This window comes from Onychomys torridus, chromosome 4, assembly GCF_903995425.1.
Source record: "Onychomys torridus chromosome 4, mOncTor1.1, whole genome shotgun sequence".
NCBI lineage: Eukaryota > Metazoa > Chordata > Mammalia > Rodentia > Cricetidae > Onychomys > Onychomys torridus.
This window is the reverse complement of record NC_050446.1, coordinates 53,843,762-53,867,550: the sequence shown is the minus strand read 5'-3', so window position 1 is coordinate 53,867,550 and position 23,789 is coordinate 53,843,762. Positions and strand designations below refer to the sequence as shown.

Genomic DNA, 23,789 nt, shown 5'->3' with positions numbered 1-23,789 from the left:
GTATGCAAAAAGCCTTGGATGCCCTTGCCCTGCTGTTTTTGGTGTGTGCACTTTGACAGTCTAACACTCGGGCCGCAAGCTGACTAATCATTCAATCTCTCCTTCAGATACAAATTTGAAAAGGATGGGAGCATCCACAGACTCATCATAAAGGACTGTCGGCTTGAAGATGAGTGTGAATACGCTTGTGGTGTGGAGGACAGGAAGTCCCGAGCTAGACTTTTTGTAGAAGGTATTGTATTGGCTTCGAGAATAATTCTAGCTGAAGTGACAATTGTTTACAGTGCTGATTAAAATATACAAGCATATGTATGTTTTTATTTTTACATTTTCTTTCCAGAAATCCCTGTTGAGATTATCAGACCTCCTCAAGATATTCTTGAAGCCCCTGGAGCAGATGTTATCTTTTTAGCTGAGCTCAACAAAGATAAAGTGGAGGTCCAATGGCTTAGAAATAACATGGTTGTTGTCCAGGGCGACAAGCACCAGATGATGAGTGAAGGAAAGATACACAGGCTACAGATTTGTGATATTAAGCCACGTGACCAGGGTGAATACAGATTCATTGCCAAAGATAAAGAAGCCAGGGCTAAACTCGAGTTAGCTGGTAAGTCGCCAACTTTGAACGAAATCACATGAAATCACAGATCTTACATAGATTTCAGAATTTACAGTTATAGCAAAATCCTCTTTGTGAAAGCCTATGGTTTTCAAACCCGTTTCATGTGTTAGATCTCTGCTTTCTCGTACTGTAAAGAGGAAGTTAATGGCATTCACGTCATACCATTGGATTATTCCTGGGACATGGTAGCTGCTCATGAATTTATAGAATTAAGGACAATCCATTACTCTACTGCTGTACAACTCCTATGGATCTTTTACATATATTCCCATTTGGACCCAAGATGCCTGTATAGGTTGTGCTAAAAACCCCATTGGTATGTCTTGTACACAAGAATTGTCTGATTTATCCTGAACTAAGTATGCAGTACTTTATCAGAAACCTATTTTATAAAATAATTTCAACAACAAAAGCAAAACCCATTTCACTATATTCTCTGTCCACTTTTACTATTTTTAATGAAGACTGGATATTAATGGTTGTATGCTATCTTCAACCATCTTTTTCTAAAGGCTGATAGTTTGAGTAGAGGAGAATTATTATAACCCTGCCACAGTGTTCTCGCTATGAAATACTGTGGCATACTTCCAAGGTTATGATGATGTTAGCAAATGTATAGTTAAAAAAAAAAAATCTATGCCATAGTATGACTACAGTACATAACTCAAACATGTTTGCATGTGCTCTTTCTCACTAGCTGCACCTAAAATCAAGACAGCTGATCAGGATCTCGTGGTTGATGCTGGGCAGCCCCTGACAATGGTAGTGCCCTATGATGCCTACCCCAAAGCAGAAGCTGAGTGGTTTAAAGAAAACGAACCTCTGTCTACAAAAACTGTAGACACTACAGCTGAGCAGACTTCTTTCAGAATCTTAGAAGCCAAGAAAGAAGACAAGGGGAGGTATAAAATCGTGCTTCAGAACAAGCATGGAAAAGCAGAAGGCTTCATCAATTTACAAGTGATTGGTAAGCTCAAACTTGATTGGCCACAGTATGGCTCAAAGGCATAGCACCACTAAAACTTCTGTGATTTGTAAATTACAGATGTTCCTGGGCCTGTTCGTAACTTAGAAGTGACGGAAACATTTGATGGTGAAGTAAGCCTCGCTTGGGAAGAACCATTAACAGACGGTGGGAGCAAAATCATAGGTTATGTTGTTGAAAGGCGTGATATCAAGAGAAAGACCTGGGTTCTGGCCACTGACCGAGCAGACAGCTGTGAGTTTACTGTCACTGGACTCCAGAAAGGAGGAGTGGAGTACCTGTTCCGTGTGAGTGCAAGGAACAGAGTTGGCACTGGAGAACCAGTAGAAACTGACAATCCTGTAGAAGCCAGGAGCAAATATGGTAAGAAGCATTGAAGTAAATTGCCAACTAGCTTAGCATTGTGTTTATCCCCAACATAACCCAAATTCATGTGTGCTTCTTCTGTGGTGACCTCCAGATGTCCCGGGCCCTCCACTGAATGTCGCCATCACTGATGTGAACCGATTTGGTGTCTCACTGACGTGGGAGCCACCAGAGTATGACGGAGGTGCTGAAATCACCAACTATGTGATTGAATTGAGAGACAAGACTTCTATCAGGTGGGACACTGCCATGACAGTAAGAGCTGAGGACCTGTCAGCAACTGTCACTGATGTGGTCGAAGGACAGGAGTACAGTTTCCGCGTCAGAGCTCAGAACCGAATTGGAGTTGGGAAACCAAGTGCAGCCACACCCTTTGTCAAAGTTGCTGATCCAATAGGTAAGATCATCATCATCAAAGGAAATAAACACTGCATGCAGCCAAAGAATTAAATCTGTTCATTCAAGTAATTCTAATGAAATAAAACATAGCAGAAGGGAGAGCTTCAAAAAATTTAGAACAAAGATGTAAAAGCCAAGACTGTGCCCACATAGTACATAAACTTGTTTTGATGAGATTGTTAGGATTATTCCATGTCTTAATAAATTGCCACTCAATAAAATTGTTTGTCCCAAATCTTTCTGTCATTCTAGAGAGACCAAGTCCTCCTGTGAACCTAAGTTCCTCAGATCAGACACAATCATCAGTTCAGCTCACATGGGAGCCTCCTCTGAAAGACGGAGGCAGCCCAATACTGGGCTATATCATTGAAAGATGTGAGGAAGGAAAAGACAACTGGATTCGCTGCAATATGAAGCCTGTCCCTGAACTGACTTACAAGGTAAGGAGCTTGCATCTTAAATATGTGTGCATATGAATATATGTATATACATATATTCATGAGCTTAAATGAATATGATAACATATACTAACTTGTAATTTTAGGTCACTGGATTGCATAAAGGGAACAAATATTTATATAGAGTATCTGCAGAAAATGCAGCTGGTGTTTCAGATCCATCTGAGATCCTCGGTCCTCTCACAGCTGATGACGCCTTTGGTAAATAGACATTTTACTTTTTAAATTAGGGAATAATACATACCTTCTTTGGTGTACCAGGAACATAAATATAGCACTAGAAATTCATTGATTTTTCTTTTTTGGTAGTTGAACCAACAATGGATTTAAGTGCATTTAAAGATGGTCTGGAAGTTATAGTCCCAAATCCCATCAAGATCCTGGTCCCAAGCACAGGCTATCCAAGACCAAAAGCCACCTGGACTTTTGGAGATCAAGTTCTAGAAGAGGGGGATCGTGTGAAAATAAAGACCATATCAGCCTATGCCGAACTTGTCATTTCTCCAAGTGAACGGCCAGACAAGGGTATTTACACACTCACATTAGAAAATCCTGTGAAGTCAATTTCTGGAGAAATTGATGTCAATGTCATCGGTAAGGAATTAAACTCTTGCTAGCTAATGTGATTTGGCTGTATGAACACATATTGGCTTCAGTCATATTGACCTCTACTGTCTTTTTATTAGCTCCCCCAAGTGCACCCAAAGAGCTGAAATTTAGTGACGTAACAAAGGATTCTGTACATTTGACTTGGGAACCACCAGACGATGATGGAGGAAGTCCACTCACTGGATATGTTATTGAAAAGAGAGAAATGAGCCGGAAAACATGGACAAAAGTGAGCATTACATAGTAAAGCAGCGATTTTAGCAAAGAGAGGAGAAAGCTGGGAAGCCATTCAGATGGCACATGCCACACCATTTTACCTGTCTCATGAAAAAGTATCAAACCCTTTTTAACGGTCCTTGGGTGATTTAGCCAGGGGTTGCTATAGTTGTCCCATGTTGTTTTCAACTGGGCTTGATTAACACATAAAGGAAAGCTTCTCTCCATACTCTGTGTCTAATGAGTAGCCACAAGGTACACACTGAGCTAGAAGCCATTTTAAAGGAAATACTTATTGCCCCAGTGGTCCTGTTCTTCCTCATTGCACAATACCTACCTTTGTTTTCTCCATTTATGCAGGTTATAAACTATAGTTACTGTGTGTGTGTGTGTGTGTGTGTGTGTGTGTGTGTGTGTGTGTTACATGTATCTACTCTGCACACATTTTGCAGTACTGGAAATAAGTCTTAGATGCTTGCACATACTAGACAGCAACTACATCACAGAATTCACCCACAGCCCACTATAACGCTCATTAAAATTGAATTTCTAATAAACAAACTACCATCTTTTTAATGCACACAAACTATGAATTTCTCATTGTATTTAATTTTATTTTTACTATAATCCACCCTGCTGTTTTTCCCCCAGTACAAACTTAGTATGAGACGAACACTAAGCTTCCCTTCAAAGCAGCTTTAGAGTAAGCAAGAGACAGTGGCACATGCTTGTAGAGGCTAAGGCAGGACTGTAGAGTTAGAAGTAGACTCTAGGCCAGCCTGGGCTAAATAGAAAATCCCAGTCTTAAAGAATAGTTTGTATCTGTACTCGTGGTTAAAAAAAAAAAAAAAAAAAAAAAAAACTTTTGACTTGAGGAAATACTTGGGGAAGATAATCACAGAGCTGTTTCTTTGTCCCAGGTTATGGACTTTGTGACTGATCTAGAATTCACAGTTCCTGACCTTGTTCAAGGAAAGGAGTATCTGTTCAAAGTCTGTGCTCGAAACAAGTGTGGCCCTGGGGAACCTGCATATACCGATGAACCTGTAAACATGTCTGCTCCTGCAAGTGAGTGCATGCCTAGTCTGCGTTCCCTGCTTTTGGCTTTAGAGCCGGTGTTGAGGTTTGGTGGGAAGGTAGTAGCGTAGAGTGAACTGGCAAGCAGCCTGTCTAAGATTAATGCCCTCCTTTAACGACTACAGCGGTACCTGACCCACCAGAGAATGTTAAATGGAGAGACCGGACTGCCAAGAGCATCTTCCTGACATGGGATCCTCCTAAAAATGACGGTGGCTCACGTATCAAAGGATATATAGTTGAAAAATGCCCACGGGGTTCTGATAAGTGGGTTGCCTGCGGAGAACCTGTTGCAGACACAAAGTAGGTGTTTGCTTTTTAAACTGGACACGTGAATAATTCTGATTCCCAGTCACTAGACAGGATTTTACCTGGGCAAGATTAATGTTAACTTTCTTCACCAAGAATTCCCCTAGTATACCTATGTCTGGTTTTACAAAGTTCAGCTGAATGTAGGTAGACCTGTTCAAGGATGTCATTAGTTAGAATACTGAAAAGACCAATCACCAGTCAAGCACAGCTTGGTCCAGAAACCTGACTGGGGTGACACAGGAATTAAAGAAATGGAAGACACACAGACATGCACAGGAAAGCTATGCACCTATGGGGGTGTGCTCCCTGTAACAGAGGACACCTGCTGTGCTACCAGCAAACTCAGCAGCTTTATTGTGGACAGCAAAAAGAGGAGGGGTTAGACAGTCTCAGTGGGAGGTCTTGGGGGGGGGCAACGATATAAACATCCTGGAGGAAGAAGCTGTGTAGATAGTTTGGATTCACTAGTCTTACCTAAAGGTCAATTGTTTGTCAGCACTGGCACTTAGACCAGAGGAAGGCTCTGCCGTTTCCATGGGTCTGAGGACATGGTTACGCTCATGTGAACAACACAATTCATCAGGATTTCATCCATTCCTGACACATTTGGGGCTTCCTCCCCTCCCCACAGTCCAGATAACTTCATTTAAAAGCCAGGACTATGTTAGTGGTAGAAGTTTAGAAAAATAACTATACTACATAACTGTAAGGCTAATAGATTATCTGCATGACAATACACCCCTATTTTGTTTTCTCACAGAATGGAAGTGACAGGTCTCGAGGAAGGCAAATGGTATGCCTACCGTGTGAAAGCCTTGAACAGGCAAGGGGCTAGCAAGCCAAGCAAACCCACAGAAGAAATCCAGGCGGTGGACACGCAGGGTATTTATCATTCCCTTCTTATCTTGTCGGTCAGGCCTCCCTCTGGCCTTATCTGCTTGAACATGCTAAGAACATGAATAATCTTTTCCAATGCAGAGGCTCCTGAGATCTTCCTGGATGTGAAGCTCCTTGCTGGTCTCACTGTAAAAGCCGGCACAAAGATTGAGCTTCCGGCCACTGTGACTGGAAAGCCTGAACCGAAAATAACTTGGACAAAGGCTGACACCCTGCTGAAGCCAGACCAAAGAATCACCATTGAAAACGTCCCTAAGAAATCCACAGTGACAATCACAGACAGTAAGAGAAGTGACACGGGGACTTATATTATAGAAGCTGTGAACGTCTGCGGCCGGGCCACTGCCGTGGTGGAAGTCAACGTCTTGGGTAAGCGGGGCTCTTCTTTTTAAAAGGATTAATTAATTCACCGTGACTACTTGAACGGAACACAGTTTAAAACGTTTTTTTCCCATGTAATACCATCCACAGATAAACCCGGACCACCGGCGGCTTTTGACATCACAGATGTAACCAATGAGTCTTGTCTCCTGACGTGGAACCCTCCGAGAGACGATGGTGGATCGAAGATCACAAACTATGTTGTGGAGAGAAAGGCAACAGACAGTGATGTGTGGCACAAGCTCTCATCAACGGTTAAGGACACAAACTTCAAGGCAACCAAGTTAACACCCAACAAAGAGTACATCTTCAGAGTTGCTGCGGAGAACATGTATGGTGTTGGTGAGCCAGTGCAGGCTGCGCCGATAGTAGCCAAATATCAGTTTGGTAAGATTCTCAACCTGCTAGCTCAAAAGAACCAAAAAGGATATACTTATGTCAATCTTGCATTTAGGTGTTGGATACAGAACATGACTCAAATTTTATGTCATTATCCCGTCTGTAGATCCACCTGGCCCTCCAACTCGCCTGGAACCATCTGACATCACTAAAGATGCAGTGACTCTGACATGGTGTGAGCCAGATGATGACGGTGGAAGCCCCATCACTGGGTACTGGGTGGAAAGATTAGATCCTGACACTGATAAATGGGTCCGATGCAATAAAATGCCTGTAAAGGACACAACATACAGGTAAGCCTGCAGTTCCACCATGTTGGAAAACAGCAACATACTCAGTTGTTTGCACTTGAGTATTCCTTTTGATCTTGTGTGAGTACAAATTTAGAGATTTTAATCACTTTTACTTCTATTGCCTGTTGGCACATAATTCTTAAATGACACAAATACCATCCAATGGCACATACCTGTTATCTCTAAAATAGTAACTTTCTAGGAGTTTCGAAGCATTTGGTCTTCCAATATATTATAGTAACTGATGATAGTTATGATTTGAGAGATATATTTGGCCCAATATAAAGAATGTGATGGTACAGTTAAAAATAATTTTAAATTTATGTTGAAATATTATTTTAACATTAAATTAACAAATTGATTCTGACTATTTAAATAAATTAGCCTCTTATATGTATAGTATGTAGGTTACCACTTCTTACCATGATGTTGCCTTGTCCCTGCTCCAGAGTGAAAGGTCTCACCAATAAGAAAAAGTACAGATTCCGTGTGCTGGCTGAAAATTTGGCTGGACCTGGAAAACCTAGTAGATCAACTGAACCAATCTTAATAAAGGATCCAATAGGTATTATTTGTATGACTTTCTGTGGCTATTTTGAGGGATATATTAACTTCCTTTGGAAAAACAAATAATGTTGTCATTGGCTTGCAGATCCTCCATGGCCCCCTGGGAAACCAACTGTAAAGGATATAGGCAAAACATCACTAGTATTGAACTGGACCAAGCCAGAACACGATGGAGGGGCAAAGATTGAGTCTTACGTCATTGAGATGCTAAAGACTGGAACAGACGACTGGGTCAGAGTGGCTGAGGGGGTTCCGACCACTGAGCATTTGCTCACAGGGCTAATGGAAGGGCAGGAATATTCATTCCGAGTGAGAGCTGTGAACAAGGCTGGAGAGAGCGAGCCCAGTGACCCCTAGTGACCCTGTGCTTTGCCGGGAGAAACTATGTAAGTCACCCTTAAGATCTATCTGAAAACTCCAGTCTAAGGGAAAATTTAAACCTCACTACTATTATTCCCATCTTACCTTATTTTGTGACTATGAGAACATGTGGTAAAGACTAAAATGGAATGTTTCTTCCTCTTCAGATCCTCCATCACCACCCCGATGGCTCGAAGTGATTAATATCACAAAAAATTCAGCTGACCTAAAATGGACAGTTCCCGAGAAAGATGGAGGGTCACCCATCACCAACTACATCGTGGAGAAGAGAGATGTGAGGCGCAAAGGCTGGCAAACGGTGGACACCACTGTCAAGGAGACGAAGTGCACAGTAACCCCGCTGACAGAGGGCTCTCTGTACGTGTTCCGGGTGGCTGCAGAAAATGCCATAGGGCAAAGCGACTACACCGAAATCGGGGATTCCGTCCTGGCCAAAGACACCTTCAGTAAGCACAGAGCTCAGTCTTTGCAACAGCACTTGTAGCAAGTTATACATTTTCCCTCCGGTTTCTCTAATGGTTGATTATTTTGCCTTCAGCCACCCCTGGACCACCCTATGCCCTGACAGTGGTTGATGTGACAAAGCGACATGTTGACTTAAAGTGGGAGCCACCCAAAAATGATGGTGGACGACCAATACAGAGGTAAAACTTCAGTGTTGTTGTTGTTGGTTTTTTTTTTCACTAAAAAAAAATTTCAAACATGGATATACATTATCAACTTCTGTTTTTCCTAATGCTGAATGGGATGGTTTGTTTTTTTCAACAGATACATCATTGAGAAGAAGGAAAAACTAGGCACCCGTTGGGTAAAAGCTGGAAAGACCTCAGGCCCTGACTGTAACTTCAGGGTAACTGATGTCATCGAAGGGACAGAAGTCCAGTTCCAAGTTCGGGCTGAAAACGAAGCAGGAGTCGGTCACCCAAGTGAGCCCACAGAAATCCTGTCAATTGAAGACCCAACAAGTGAGTTGTACTGATCCTTCAAGAAAGATTGTCGGGGGTCTGACGTGAGACTGTGGCTTGAAGGCTCTGCTGCTGTCTCCCCAGGTCCCCCCTCACCTCCTCTTGACCTGCATGTGACGGATGCTGGGAGAAAACACATTGCCATTGCTTGGAAACCTCCAGAGAAAAATGGTGGCAGTCCTATCATAGGCTACCATGTTGAAATGTGTCCAGTAGGCACCGAGAAGTGGATGCGAGTTAATTCTCGCCCAGTGAAAGATTTGAAGTTCAAGGTTGAAGAGGGAATTGTCCCCGACAAAGAATACGTTCTGAGAGTGAGAGCTGTCAATGCTGTTGGTGTCAGTGAGCCATCTGAAATCTCGGAAAACGTGGTTGCCAAAGACCCCGACTGTAAGGATTCGCTAGCCTTCATAGTTAATAATATAGGCTTTCTTCCTGATCATTGCATTTTAACATACTTCCCCTATCCCTTGGTATTTTGTAGGCAAACCAACAATTGATCTGGAGACTCATGACATTGTGGTTATCGAAGGTGAAAAGTTAAGCATCCCTGTGCCCTTCAGAGCTGTCCCAGTGCCAACTGTGAGCTGGCACAAAGATGGCAAAGAAGTTAAAGCAAGTGACAGATTAACCATGAAGAATGACCACATCTCTGCACACCTTGAGGTTCCCAAGAGTGTCCATGCAGATGCTGGAGTTTACACCATTACCCTGGAGAATAAGCTTGGCTCAGCAACTGCTTCAATCAATGTCAAAGTCATAGGTAACAATTCTGTGATGAAACACCAGGCATTCTTCATATGTTCCAGGAATTATAATAGCTAGCTTTGTGATGAGCTGTACAAATGGCTTCCAGAACTGGCATTTGTAAACTGAACAGTCCCTCAGGTTACTTATTTCCATTTGAAAAGTAAAGTAATTTTGAAGACTAATTAATCTCTGATTAATTTATTTGTTTTAAGTATTTGCATATAAAATACTAATTTAAATAAAATAGCACACCTAAGGAGTATTTCAGTAATCAATATTTCTTTCTAAATCATGTATATTCAGTTTCCTATAGTCTTCTCCTTCAGAAATAATAAGATTTTTCTGTCCTTTAAGACCATCCCTGGTAGTAGTTTGAATTAATGGAGCAATTTCGCTTAACACAAAGACTCAAGGACTAATCCTTCTGATTAATAATAGATGGGGGACAAAGATACTAAATGTCTTGTGTTCTGAGGGATAGCACAGAAAAGATTACCCTACCCAAAATGTATATATGCCAAATTGGATAAAGTTCACTATGCAAATGATAATTTTTCAAGCTTGTGATAGTCATTATCAATTATATATATAACAGGTCTACCTGGTCCGTGCAAAGATATTAAAGCAAGTGACATAACCAAGAGTTCTTGTAAGTTAACATGGGAGCCTCCAGAATATGATGGCGGAAGCCCAATTCTCCATTATGTCCTGGAGCGTAGAGAAGCTGGGAGGAGGACATACATACCAGTCATGTCTGGTGAGAACAAACTGTCTTGGACCGTAAAGGATCTCATACCAAATGGTGAATACTTCTTCCGGGTAAAAGCAGTCAACAAGATTGGTGGAGGCGAATATATTGAACTCAAGAATCCTGTCATTGCCCAAGACCCAAAGCGTAAGTTGGAACACAGACATATGATGCCTAGAATAGAATATACGAGAATTATTGTGTTTGCATTAATTGGTTTCACCAGTAATAATAGGTATTTTTTTTTGTTCACCAGAACCGCCTGATCCACCTGTCGATGTTGAGGTTCATAATCCTACAGCTAAGGCAATGACTATCACATGGAAGCCACCCTTGTATGATGGAGGAAGCAAGATAATGGGTTACATCATAGAAAAGATTGCCAAGGGTGAAGATAGATGGAAGAGATGCAATGAGCATTTGGTACCTGTCCTGACCTATACAGCAAAAGGACTCGAGGAGGGAAAAGAGTACCAGTTCCGCGTGCGAGCAGAGAATGCCGCTGGTATTGGTGAACCTTCTCGGGCCACTCCCCCAACCAAAGCTGTAGATCCTATTGGTATGTTTTATTGGGGGGGGAGGGGTGACGGGTGCTACTTTCTCACTGTAAAATAAATGGAGTTCATGTTTTGTCAAGAATGAAGAACAATTCTGGCTTTTAATCATTATAGATGCCCCAAAAGTTATCCTCAAAACAAGCTTGGAAGTAAAACGGGGTGATGAAATAGCACTGGATGCAACCATTTCTGGTTCACCTTACCCAACAATCACCTGGATAAAAGATGAGAATGTCATTGTACCAGAAGAAATGAAGAAGCGAGTAGCACCCCCAGTTAGGAGGAAGAAGGGTGAGGCTGAAGAAGAGGAGCCGTTTTCCCCACCCCTGACAGAGCGTTTGAGCATCAACAATAGTAAACAAGGAGAATCTCAGCTGCGTGTCCGTGACTCTGTGCGACCCGATCACGGCCAGTACATGATCAAAGTTGAGAATGATCATGGTGTCGCCAAAGCTCCTTGCACTGTCAGTGTATTAGGTAAGTAGTTAAAACTACATTTTCCACTGGAGAAAGAAAATCTACATAAGAGTTTTAACAAGACATACAAATAAGGAGTTTAGGAACTCATTAAATGAAATGGCTTCAGCAAATAATTCTGTTACATTTTGTTACCTAAGCCAGCACTATTGAAAAAAATCAACTGACCTTGTTATTTATTAGCTAATGTAATACAAAGATAGAAAGATATGGAAAAACTAGAAGTTATACCAAAAGACCATACTAACATTTATATTTTCCATAGCAGCCAGGTCTATACAAAACTGTAATCACTGATCTCCTTTGAAATATTAGATACACCAGGACCGCCAATCAACTTTGTATTTGAGGATATTAGAAAGAACTCTGTCCTCTGTAAATGGGAACCACCCCTTGACGATGGTGGCAGCGAAATCATTAACTATACCTTGGAAAAGAAAGACAAGACCAAACCTGACTCAGAATGGATAGTTATCACTTCGACGCTCAGACACTGCAAATATTCAGTAACAAAACTGATTGAAGGAAAGGAGTACCTCTTCCGTGTGAGAGCTGAAAATAGGCTGGGACCTGGACCTCCATGTGTTTCAAAGCCACTTTTAGCCAAAGATCCATTTGGTAAGGTTCTTTTAGCATCATAAGTTGGCCTTTTCACCATATACTTCAATGTTTACATTACCATGGTTTTGTAAAATTGGTTTTAAATCATACTATATAATTCAAATATTTTTTCTTTTTTTTTTTTATCAGAACCACCTGATGCACCAGATAAGCCCATTGTGGAAGATGTCACCAGCAACAGTATGCTAGTAAAATGGAACGAACCAAAGGATAATGGCAGCCCCATCTTGGGCTACTGGCTTGAAAAGCGTGAGGTCAATAGTACACACTGGTCTCGTGTCAACAAAACCCTCCTCAGTTCTTTGAAAACCAAGGTAGATGGCTTACTAGAAGGACTCACCTATGTCTTCCGAGTCTGTGCTGAGAATGCTGCTGGACCTGGGAAGTTCAGCCCACCTTCAGATCCTAAAACAGCTCGGGATCCAATCTGTGAGTAACCCCTTAAGAAGAAAGCGTAAGCGAGTAGTCTAACCCATATTCAGAAACCATCAGTGAACTCAACCTGTGCATTCTGCATTCCTCCTAGCTCCACCTGGGCCCCCTGTCCCCAGAGTGGCCGATACAAGCTCTACAACCATCGAGCTGGAGTGGGAACCCCCAGCTTTCAATGGTGGCGGCGATATTATTGGCTACTTTGTTGATAAGCAGTTGGTGGGCACAAATGAGTGGTCACGCTGCACGGAGAAGATGATCAAAGTCCGTCAGTTCACTGTCAAAGAAATCAGGGAGGGTGCTGACTACAAACTTCGAGTGAGTGCTGTCAATGCAGCAGGCGAAGGACCACCAGGAGAAACAGAACCTGTTACTGTGGCTGAACCACAAGGTACTTAAAAGTTTTCTGAGAAAACAATGGATATTTCCCAACATGGGGCTCTATTTTCTTCTTCCTTGAACTAACATATATGGCTGTTCTTCTTCAACAGAGCCTCCAACTGTGGAACTGGATGTTTCTGTCAAGGGTGGAATACAAATCATGGCCGGGAAGACTCTCAGAATCCCAGCAGTGGTGACTGGCCGTCCTGTGCCCACAAAAGTCTGGACCATAGAAGAAGGGGAGCTGGATAAAGAGCGTGTTGTGATAGAGAATGTTGGAACCAAATCTGAGCTAATTATCAAGAATGCGTTGAGAAAAGACCATGGCAGATACGTGATCACAGCAACAAACAGCTGTGGTTCCAAATTTGCAGCAGTCCGGGTTGAAGTGTTCGGTAAGTAATGTTTTGTGGAATTTCATAGGATTTTTCCATGTCATGTGATTTTACTACATTGATTTGTTTGTTACTGTTTTTATTGTCCAGATGTCCCTGGCCCAGTTCTCGACCTAAAACCTGTTGTAACAAACAGAAAGATGTGTCTGCTTAATTGGTCTGATCCAGCAGATGATGGAGGAAGTGAAATCACAGGGTTTATAATTGAAAGAAAAGACGCCAAGATGCACACTTGGAGACAACCCATTGAGACGGAGAGATCCAAGTGTGACATCACAGGTCTCATAGAGGGACAAGAATACAAGTTCCGCGTCATCGCCAAGAACAAGTTTGGCTGTGGGCCTCCTGTTGAAATAGGACCAATTCTTGCAGTCGATCCACTAGGTAAGGAAAGACTTTCACTATGTTTACTACATAAATACTATTCTGCTTATAGATAAGTATTTGCTGAGATTCTGGCTTCAAACACCCACCAGTCTCAAGATCTTTGACTAGACAGAGGGTCATAAAAGAAAATCAAATATTCTTACTAGCAATTTTAAAGATACCATATTTACTAAATTTCCATGTATTTTGTATATATATATATATATAAATTATGCAGTTTTCTGTGCCAAAATTTTTGGATCTACAAAGTCTTGGTAATAATCTACAAATAATTCAAATAATTTAGAAGCATTCAATCTTACCAGTATAGTAGAGGATTTTTAAATATAACAATCTGGACACATCTTTAATCCCAGCACTTGAGAGGCAGAGGCAGGCAAATCTCTGTGAGTTTGGGGCCAGCCTGATCTACAGAGTGAGTCTCAGGATAGCCAAGGCTACACAGAGAACCCCAGTCTCAAAAAACCAAATAAATAAGTAAAAATGATCTGATAGTTATATAGAATTCACTGCTTTTCTATAAAAAAAAAATCATGGAGCAGATAGTTGTCATAGGATAAGTGATGTAGTTTACTACATTACTAACAAGTCTTCATACTGGAAGGGGAGGGAAACCCCCAATTAGAAAGAGCCCTCAAAGAATAGAAAACCAACCAGAGGAAGTCTCCCAGAAATTAAAATGAAACACTAAAATTATACACACTTGGTAATACACAGTTTTGTCCTTCTTAAAGTGATATCCCGGAGGAAAACCCACTCCTCAAGAAATAGGAGATTCTCTTCCACTACCACACCTGGAAAAAGATAAGAATTACATCCTGTACCACAGTTTCAATCACCCATAATGTCCATTAATTCCAGGTCATACTAGAGGCCTCAGAATAGAGGTGGGATTCCCTAGTTTCTGTCTGTCTAGCAATCAGCTAGAATGGTACAGGTCTAGTTACACCAGTCAGAGCCTATTCTTAAGGACACAAAACCTTTGTGGTATTTCATAAATGATCTTTCCATTGAGGCAATATGACTCAAAGGCTGTTCGGCAACCATATCTACTGTCTGGTCACAAAAGAAAAAAATCACATTGCTCTCTGCTGGCATTCACACACCTATTTTCCTAGGTTGGTAGGATTAGAAGTTTCGTCAGTGTCATAGGCAAACAATCCAAAATACTAAATACAAAGCACATATACACATATCCTTGACTTATTTTTAATTAGGGATTTTGAGGAGACATTCACTAGAAATAAAATGTTGTTAGTGAGAAGGGCTATTATTGTTGTGACTGGTGTGTCTGGAAAAGGATTCTGAAAACGCCATTTAGTCTATTTTTCACACAAACAGAAGTGAAATACTTGCTTCATACTCAACATTTTCAATTGCTTCTGCTTTAAGGCCCTCCAACATCTCCCGAAAGGCTCACATATACAGAAAGGACAAAATCCACTATCACACTTGACTGGAAAGAGCCCCGGAGTGATGGTGGCAGTCCCATCCAAGGATATATCATTGAAAAACGCCGCCACGACAAACCTGACTTCGAAAGGGTTAACAAGAGACTCTGCCCAACCACATCATTTCTGGTCGACGGTCTCGATGACCACCAAATGTATGAGTTCCGTGTCAAAGCCGTCAATGACATCGGTGAAAGTGAGCCATCCCTGCCTCTCAATGTAGTCATACAAGATGATGAAGGTATGGATTCCATGTCTAATACCACTAATACACCTGATGGTGATTTGAGGAAACAGTCTTAAGACTTTTTCCCTCTTTACTTCTCTCTGCAGTCCCTCCAACTATTAAGTTGCGCCTGGCTGTTCGAGGAGACACTATCAAAGTTAAGGCAGGAGAGCCAGTTAACATCCCCGCAGATGTGACGGGACTCCCCATGCCTAAGATTGAGTGGTCCAAGAACGAAACGGTGATTGAGAAACCCACTGATGCACTTAAAATAACCAAAGAAGAAGTATCCCGCAGCGAGGCCAAGACTGAGCTGAGCATCCCCAAAGCGGTCCGAGAGGACAAGGGCACTTACACCATTACTGCCTCCAATCGTCTTGGCTCCGTATTCCGCAACGTTCATGTGGAAGTGTATGGTAAGTGACTTACCTCCTGTGTGGGAAAGCAAGCTACCCCCTGTTGAAGAATGACTTCCTCAGTCCCTGCTGCGCTTCCTTCCCAGATCGCCCATCTCCACCCAGAAACCTCGCTGTTACTGACATTAAAGCTGAGTCTTGCTATCTGACATGGGATGCCCCTCTAGACAATGGTGGCAGTGAAATTACCCATTACATCATCGACAAACGCGACGCCAGCAGGAAAAAGTCTGACTGGGAAGAAGTCACCAACACTGCTGTTGAGAGAAGATACGGGGTAAATGCTCCCAAATTTATGCACATTAGTCGGACATGATTCTGATTTGACACCGTTTTTTTAACATAACTTTATAATTTAATGATTGAACTCAAAATTCCATACATGCAGCAGCTATTTGTTACTTTAACGCTTATCACTATGCATATAAGGCCACTTACCAAATATTACTTACTGTTCTCTTACTCAAAGTCCACTAGAAACTACACAATCAATGTCTTGTTTTTAAAGGGTTTCTCTTTTTCTCTGTCTTTCCTATGATTTAAGTCTATGTGTTTACTTCTTATGGTGATCCATCCCCCAAAAAATTGAGATTTAAAATCAGTAAAACATCAGCCCAAGCAGATTTGTTCTGATTTTTTTATTCACCTACATTTCTAGATCTGGAAGCTTATCCCCAATGGTCAGTACGAGTTCCGAGTGAGGGCAGTGAATAAATATGGGATCAGTGATGAGTGCAAATCAGACAAAGTCGTCATTCAAGACCCCTATCGCCTCCCTGGACCTCCTGGAAAACCAAAAGTCTTAGAACGCACCAAGGGGTCTATGCTGGTGAGCTGGACTCCTCCTTTGGACAATGGAGGTTCTCCGATTACTGGCTACTGGCTGGAGAAGAGAGAGGAAGGCGGGACCTACTGGTCACGTGTTAGCCGAGCACCAATAACCAAAGTAGGACTGAAGGGTGTGGAATTCAACGTTCCACGTTTGATTGAAGGGGTGAAATACCAATTTAGAGCCATGGCAATAAATGCTGCAGGAATCGGCCCTCCCAGTGAACCATCAGACCCAGCTGTTGCAGGAGATCCCATATGTAAGTATGTTTTATTTCTAGGACTCATTTCTAATGGGTAAAGTTACTATGTAAGTTACTCTTAAATTTCTCATACTTTTATTAGAACCATTCATGGTGAAGTATATATATATAATGGTTTTTAAACTCTTGGATTCAAACTAGTGTTTTTGTTTTCTTTATTAACCACATGATAAAGAAATGCACTATAAAATAAGGGTTCAAAACTATCTCATGAGCTACTCTGGAAATCATTTTCCCCACTAAACAGCCAGACTCTCTTATAATAATTCAATAAAAAAGTAAAATTTTAAGTATTTGTTGAACAAAGACATCAAATTCTCAGGCAGAATATCTGAGGTCAAATAATGAAAAGTCTTGCTGGATCATAGATGAGCAGATTGGCTCAGAAATTAAAATACAGTAATTTTCATAATTCAGTGCATTTTCTAAACAATACCTGATTGTACTCTCTGAAGAAAAACTTCAACTTTTTCATTCAACGATTTAAGATACCTCCATGCTATAGTAAGCAAATATATAAAAAGGTAGTCACATATTCTTTCAGCAAATTAGTTTGGAGCATGGACTGTTCAAGAATCTGTACCAGACACAAGGTGGGGGATGTTAAAACAACAGGCCAACAGGGTAAAAGGGTTTCATTGTTAGACACCATCAGAAAAGTATTATGATGTGATGAGCAGAAACATTGATTCTGCTCCTAAAGAGCACTGAGATTAGTTTGTATCCAGAGGTTTTCCCAACAAGTGATGAAAATATTTTTAAATTTTCATATTGTGGAAAGTAAAGTTTTCAGTTAAAGTACACTTTTGAATCCCTTTAGTAGGATCTCAAAATTAATTACCTTTTCACCAATGGTGTGCGCACAGAGTATAGCTCCTTTCACCAATGGTGTGCGCACAGAGTATAGCTCTAGCCAGAGATAGGAGTAATCATTTTCCCAGAGATTGTTTGCTTTCTGTTTCTGCATTAATACTAAAATAAATACACTCTTGCTGGGCAGTTGTGGCGCACACCTGTAATCCCAGCACTCGGGAGGTAGAGACAGGCGGATCTCTGTGAGTTCGAGGCCAGCCTGGGCTACAGAGCTAGTTCAGGACAGGCTCCAAAGCTACAGAGAAACCCTGTCTCGAAGAACCAAAAATAAATAAATAAGTACACTCTTAAATTAAAATTGAGGTGCTGAAACAGTATAATGATAACAGACAACAGTAAAAGTCTTACGTAGTGAAAGTCTTATGGTATAGATAAAAATAGCACTCCATTACTTTACAATGTGATGTTCATTTCTTTGTTCCTTATTAGACCCCCCTGGGCCACCTTCCTGCCCAGAGGTCAAAGATAAAACAAAATCAAGCATCTCACTAGCATGGAAACCTCCAGCCAAAGATGGAGGCAGCCCAATCAAAGGCTACATTGTAGAGATGCAAGAGGAAGGTACCACTGACTGGAAGAGAGTCAATGAGCCCGATAAACTGCTCACTACCTGTGAGTGTGTGGTGCCCAATCTGAAAGAGCTCAGGAAGTACAGGTTCAGAGTGAAAGCTGTTAACGAAGCTGGTGAGTCTGAACCAAGCGACACAACCGGAGAGATCCCCGCCACTGATATTCAAGGTACTCATCTTACTCAGCGTATGCGTTCACCTTTTCAGATAATACTGTGGAATTAATGTACTGGAGATGGAGCCGTTACCTCTTTAAGAAGTGTTAGCTAACTGCTGTCTGATTACCCATTTATTCCAGAGGTTCCAGAGGTTTTCATTGACATTGGAGCACAAGACTGCCTGGTCTGTAAAGCTGGCTCACAGATCAGAATCCCTGCTGTCATCAAGGGACGCCCGACACCGAAATCATCTTGGGAATTTGATGGAAAGGCAAAGAAGGCCATGAAGGTAATGAGTCTATGATTTTCCTGTGTCTTCTATTGAATAACCAGAAACAGTATTGAAAACATAATTGTCTTCTTTTCTAATAGGATGGAATTCATGATATACCTGAAGATACACAGGTAAGAGGCGATAGCTTAATTAATTAGGAATATGATTGACCTTAGTAATGCTGTGATCTCATTCGATATACAACTATAATGTTTTTTATACAGCTGGAGACTGCTGAAAACTCATCTGTCATCATTATCCCAGAGTGTACTCGAGCTCACTCAGGCAAATACAGCATCACAGCCAAGAATAAAGCAGGACAGAAAACTGCCAACTGCAGAGTTAAAGTCATGGGTAAGAAAGACATTCATAGTCGCTACAGAATCAGAGCAAATTGTTTTCAGTATCTAAGGAACAATGTTTACACTGTGGTTTGCAGTGCTCACACTGTGGTTTGTGACCAACAGATGCACCAGGCCCACCCAAAGACTTGAAGGTTAGTGACATTACAAGGGGGAGCTGCCGACTTTCATGGAAGATGCCAGATGACGATGGAGGAGACAGGATCAAAGGCTATGTCATTGAGAAGAAGACTATCGATGGGAAAGCCTGGACGAAAGTCAATCCAAACTGTGGAAGCACCACATTTGTGGTACCAGATCTCATCTCTGAGCAGCAATACTTCTTCCGGGTGCGAGCAGAAAACCGTTTTGGAATTGGCCCACCTGTGGAAACCATTCAGAGGACCACTGCTAGAGACCCAATCTGTAAGTTTTAAAACACAAGTTTAAAATAGTCTCAAAAATGAGCTACATTCTTAATAGCCATGCTTAACAAATCCTATAAACATTTTTACAGATCCTCCTGACCCTCCTATTAAACTCAAGATTGGTCTTATAACAAAGAACACAGTACATCTATCATGGAAACCTCCCAAGAATGATGGGGGCTCTCCTGTCACCCACTATATTGTTGAGTGCCTTGCGTGGGACCCTACTGGGAAAAAGAAAGAAGCATGGAGACAGTGTAATAAGCGTGATGTGGAAGAGCTGGAGTTTACTGTTGAAGACCTCATAGAGGGTGGGGAATATGAATTCAGAGTCAAAGCTGTCAACGAGGCCGGGGTCAGCAAGCCTTCAGCCACTGTTGGTCCTGTGATTGTCAAGGACCAGACATGTACGTGTTTAACGAGAATTTCCTTCTCTGGGGTTGCCTTCCTACATATCTAATAATATAAAAACAGTACATCCACCTATCAGAGTGTTTCCATGGGCTTCATGTAGACATGGCCATATTATTCAATTACTTATTACCCCATTATGGACAGAATTAGCAAATGTCCTTCCATGTTGCTTTTACTATAGACAAGACACACATAATTTCCTTCTTGTAATTTTCTCCAAGGTAAGCTGTCTTATCTCTCGGAAATTAAGGGAATTAAAGGGGCAGGAAGCTAGAAATTTGCTTAGCACCTGCTAAGACCAATGTATCTTTCTAATCAAGACTTTCCCTTTATTTGAGAAAACCCATTTCAGTTTTGAGTTTTGGAAGGTAATATACATAAATAGGTCTCTTCTAATTATTGCTACCATCACTATCACTGTGTGTTGATTTGGTCTTGTGATTGTGCCAATCCTTTCTGCATACTCGTAATAAATTTGTAGAAAATAGAAAACTATTTGGCTTCTACAAGAAATTATATTTCTTATAAAAATTCACATCAGAACCTCTGAATAAGCATGGAAATGAATTTATAACTCTGCAAATTATTTTTAAAATCATGACCCAAAGAACCAAGCATAAACTACTGTGATAGTCACTCCTTGCTGCCCTTTGTCAGAATTTTCATTTGTATGGTGAAGCATGATGAGGCTGAAGCAATAGCAGATATGTGGCTGTGTGTAGATCCAATGAAGGATAGCTACATGTAGTTGCCCCCAAACTAGTATAATAGTGTTAAAGAGAGTCCCACTCTTTATATCAACTTGGACAATGAAGTCTGAATACAGTCAACCCAAATGGACTTTACAACCACATTAAATTTCACATTCTAGTCTTTAGTGCTTTTTGCTCCCTATGTTCACATTTGTTCTTGTTGTTCATTTTCTAGGCCCACCATCAATTGAGCTAAAAGAATTTATGGAAGTGGAAGAAGGAACTGATGTTAATATTGTGGCCAAAATTAAAGGTGTGCCATTCCCAACTCTCACCTGGTTTAAAGCTCCTCCAAAGAAGCCTGATAGCAAAGAGCCTGTTGTCTATGACACCCACGTCAACAAACAGGTGGTGGATGACACCTGCACTCTGGTTATTCCTCAGTCTCGCCGAAGTGACACTGGCTTATATTCTATCACAGCTGTAAACAACCTGGGGACAGCATCAAAGGAGATGAGACTCAATGTCCTTGGTAACAATTGCACTGTTTGATTAAAACTACATGATTTTTTAATTCATAAACAAAATTTGGCTTTAAAAGTAATTCACCTAATAAAATCTTCTTTTTCCAAAAATCATTTAGGTCGTCCTGGCCCCCCTGTGGGACCCATAAAGTTTGAATCTATTTCAGCAGATCAAATGACACTATCTTGGCTCCCACCTAAAGATGATGGTGGATCTAAGATTACAAACTATGTCATTGAGAAAAGAGAAGCTAATAGAAAGACATGGGTACGTGTCTCCAGTGAACCTAAAGAATGCATGTACACAATTCCCAAGTTGCTAGAAGGCCATGAATATGTATTCCGGATCATGGCCCAGAACAAGTACGGCATTGGAGAGCCGCTTGACAGCGAACCAGAAACAGCCCGAAACCTCTTCTGTAAGTAGGACAACCTTTTCACGTATGAAGTCATCCTTTTCTTTCTTTCTTTTTTTTTTAAGTAACTTCTTACCAATTAATACGTTTTTCTCACAGCTGTCCCTGGAGCTCCAGATAAACCAACAGTGAGCAGCGTGACTCGTAACTCCATGACTGTCAACTGGGAAGAGCCAGAATACGATGGAGGTTCTCCTGTGACTGGGTATTGGTTAGAAATGAAAGACACCACATCAAAGAGATGGAAGAGAGTTAACCGTGATCCTATCAAAGCCATGACTCTGGGTGTTTCTTACAAAGTTACTGGTCTTATTGAAGGTTCTGACTATCAGTTCCGGGTCTATGCCATCAATGCTGCTGGTGTGGGTCCAGCAAGTCTCCCCTCAGATCCAGTGACTGCTAGAGATCCAGTTGGTAAGGCTTTAAATCATTCTTTTTTTAAAATATGGTTTCTAAAAGTACCATGGAAATCAAGAATACTGATGTATACTGGTTCTTTCCAGCTCCCCCTGGTCCTCCATTCCCCAAAGTGACAGACTGGACAAAATCATCTGTGGACTTAGAATGGTCACCTCCATTAAAGGATGGTGGATCCAAAGTAACTGGATACATTGTTGAATTTAAGGAAGAAGGGAAAGAAGAATGGGAAAAGGTAGATAAAACATTCACTAAAGAGATGTGCTGTGAAGAAGTTTTAAATAGATTTTCTTAAGCCCGTTTGTTTCTGTGTATGTTTGAGATTAAAAATCAGAAAGAAATAACTGTTTATGTCAAACAATAAGGTCAGGAGTAGGAAGTGTGAAGAAGAACCTATACTGAGTAACAAAACAGTTAGAAAAATAAGTTCTAGCATTCAGTAGCACAGTATGATGACTATAGTTTACAATATGTTATCATATATTTTGTTTTGAACTGGAAGGGTTTGAAATCTCCCAACAGATAGAAATAGTAAATACTTAAGGAGATGGAAATGTTTATTGCCAGCTGTTCATACATAATGAGTTATTATACTGTGAGTAGATACAGTTAGGATGGATCAATTAAAAATAAAAATTGAGCCATCAAAAGTTAAATCATGCTATTCATTTATCTTTTGGCTATAAATCCTGGAAAGATGGAACAAATGAACAGTACAGTTTTTCCTATCATTTTCCATTGATTTTTAAACATAATTCCTAGCAAGTCATTCACCTATAATAGCTGTATATCACCTATAATGTCTGTAATATCTGATCCCTAAAGCTTCCTGAGAAAAGTAGGTAGGCAATGGTTTTACTTGAGAAAGTCATTAAAGCAGCAACATTGTACATTAGATATAGTATACACATTTATATTAGAAATACTCTAATTATAAAATGTTGGTTATTTTCCAGGGTAAAGATAAAGAAGTGAGAGGGACAAAATTAGTTGTGACTGGATTAAAAGAAGGAGCATTCTACAAGTTCCGAGTAAGAGCAGTCAACATTGCTGGCGTTGGAGAACCTGGAGAGGTCACAGATGTTATTGAAATGAAGGACAGAATTGGTAATTACCACTACTTCTGCTAGTTTATCAATATTTAAGCTGTCGATTGAAAGACGGAAGTCACATTTGCCATTTTCAATTGTTTCCCAGTGATGCCTGACCTTCAACTAGACGCCAGTGTCAGGGACAGAATAGTGGTCCATGCTGGAGGGGTGATCCGAATCATAGCCTATGTATCTGGGAAGCCACCTCCAACTGTCACTTGGAGCATGAATGAAAGAGCCTTACCTCAAGAAGCTGCCATTGAGACCACAGCCATTAGTTCATCCATGGTCATCAAGAACTGCCAGAGGAGCCATCAAGGTGTCTACTCTCTTCTTGCCAAAAATGAAGGTGGAGAAAGAAAGAAGACAATTATTGTTGATGTACTAGGTAAATAATTTCAATTTGTTGATGCAACGTTTCATTTTATTTTACTTTTTATTTTACAGTGTGTGTGATTGTCAGTATTGTGTGGTTAGTCACTGAAGATAAGTTCAACTCTGACAGCTTCTTCTGTGTCTTTTGTCTACTTTTATCCCCATTTGCTCAGAAAGCGATACCATCCCATTTAGTACTCATAATTCAATAGAGCCACACTCCAAACAGCTACCATTTCAATATAATAATGATCAGTCCCCTAGTAGTATAAGTAGTAAAAGATGGTTAAAAGTATTTCATGTATCAATAACTCCACAAGCTCTTAGGTTTCAAGTTTCTCATCAACAAGTACTACTT

The 23,789-nt window shown here is 40.9% G+C and overlaps 1 protein-coding gene across 1 annotated transcript in view; it reads left to right on the top strand.

The window, feature by feature from the left end:
- The window catches only part of Ttn (titin), a 269,525-nt gene that overhangs the window by 175,427 nt on the left and 70,309 nt on the right, over window positions 1-23,789 (top strand). The window contains 47 exon segments of the mRNA XM_036184883.1: window positions 108-232; window positions 341-607; window positions 1,320-1,589; window positions 1,668-1,970; window positions 2,068-2,370; window positions 2,625-2,812; window positions 2,917-3,031; window positions 3,140-3,424; window positions 3,517-3,668; window positions 4,576-4,723; window positions 4,858-5,035; window positions 5,805-5,926; window positions 6,023-6,310; window positions 6,413-6,709; window positions 6,828-7,014; window positions 7,464-7,579; window positions 7,667-7,932; window positions 7,934-7,967; window positions 8,109-8,408; window positions 8,501-8,606; window positions 8,731-8,927; window positions 9,012-9,317; window positions 9,412-9,690; window positions 10,273-10,572; window positions 10,682-10,984; window positions 11,097-11,459; window positions 11,775-12,077; window positions 12,210-12,509; window positions 12,607-12,903; window positions 13,004-13,288; window positions 13,379-13,672; window positions 15,068-15,367; window positions 15,460-15,768; window positions 15,855-16,045; window positions 16,427-16,856; window positions 18,162-18,470; window positions 18,600-18,748; window positions 18,832-18,864; window positions 18,958-19,087; window positions 19,201-19,500; window positions 19,592-19,909; window positions 20,844-21,140; window positions 21,252-21,551; window positions 21,648-21,962; window positions 22,052-22,200; window positions 22,922-23,072; window positions 23,163-23,444. Coding sequence (XP_036040776.1) covers window positions 108-232; window positions 341-607; window positions 1,320-1,589; window positions 1,668-1,970; window positions 2,068-2,370; window positions 2,625-2,812; window positions 2,917-3,031; window positions 3,140-3,424; window positions 3,517-3,668; window positions 4,576-4,723; window positions 4,858-5,035; window positions 5,805-5,926; window positions 6,023-6,310; window positions 6,413-6,709; window positions 6,828-7,014; window positions 7,464-7,579; window positions 7,667-7,932; window positions 7,934-7,967; window positions 8,109-8,408; window positions 8,501-8,606; window positions 8,731-8,927; window positions 9,012-9,317; window positions 9,412-9,690; window positions 10,273-10,572; window positions 10,682-10,984; window positions 11,097-11,459; window positions 11,775-12,077; window positions 12,210-12,509; window positions 12,607-12,903; window positions 13,004-13,288; window positions 13,379-13,672; window positions 15,068-15,367; window positions 15,460-15,768; window positions 15,855-16,045; window positions 16,427-16,856; window positions 18,162-18,470; window positions 18,600-18,748; window positions 18,832-18,864; window positions 18,958-19,087; window positions 19,201-19,500; window positions 19,592-19,909; window positions 20,844-21,140; window positions 21,252-21,551; window positions 21,648-21,962; window positions 22,052-22,200; window positions 22,922-23,072; window positions 23,163-23,444 — 11,240 coding nt within the window.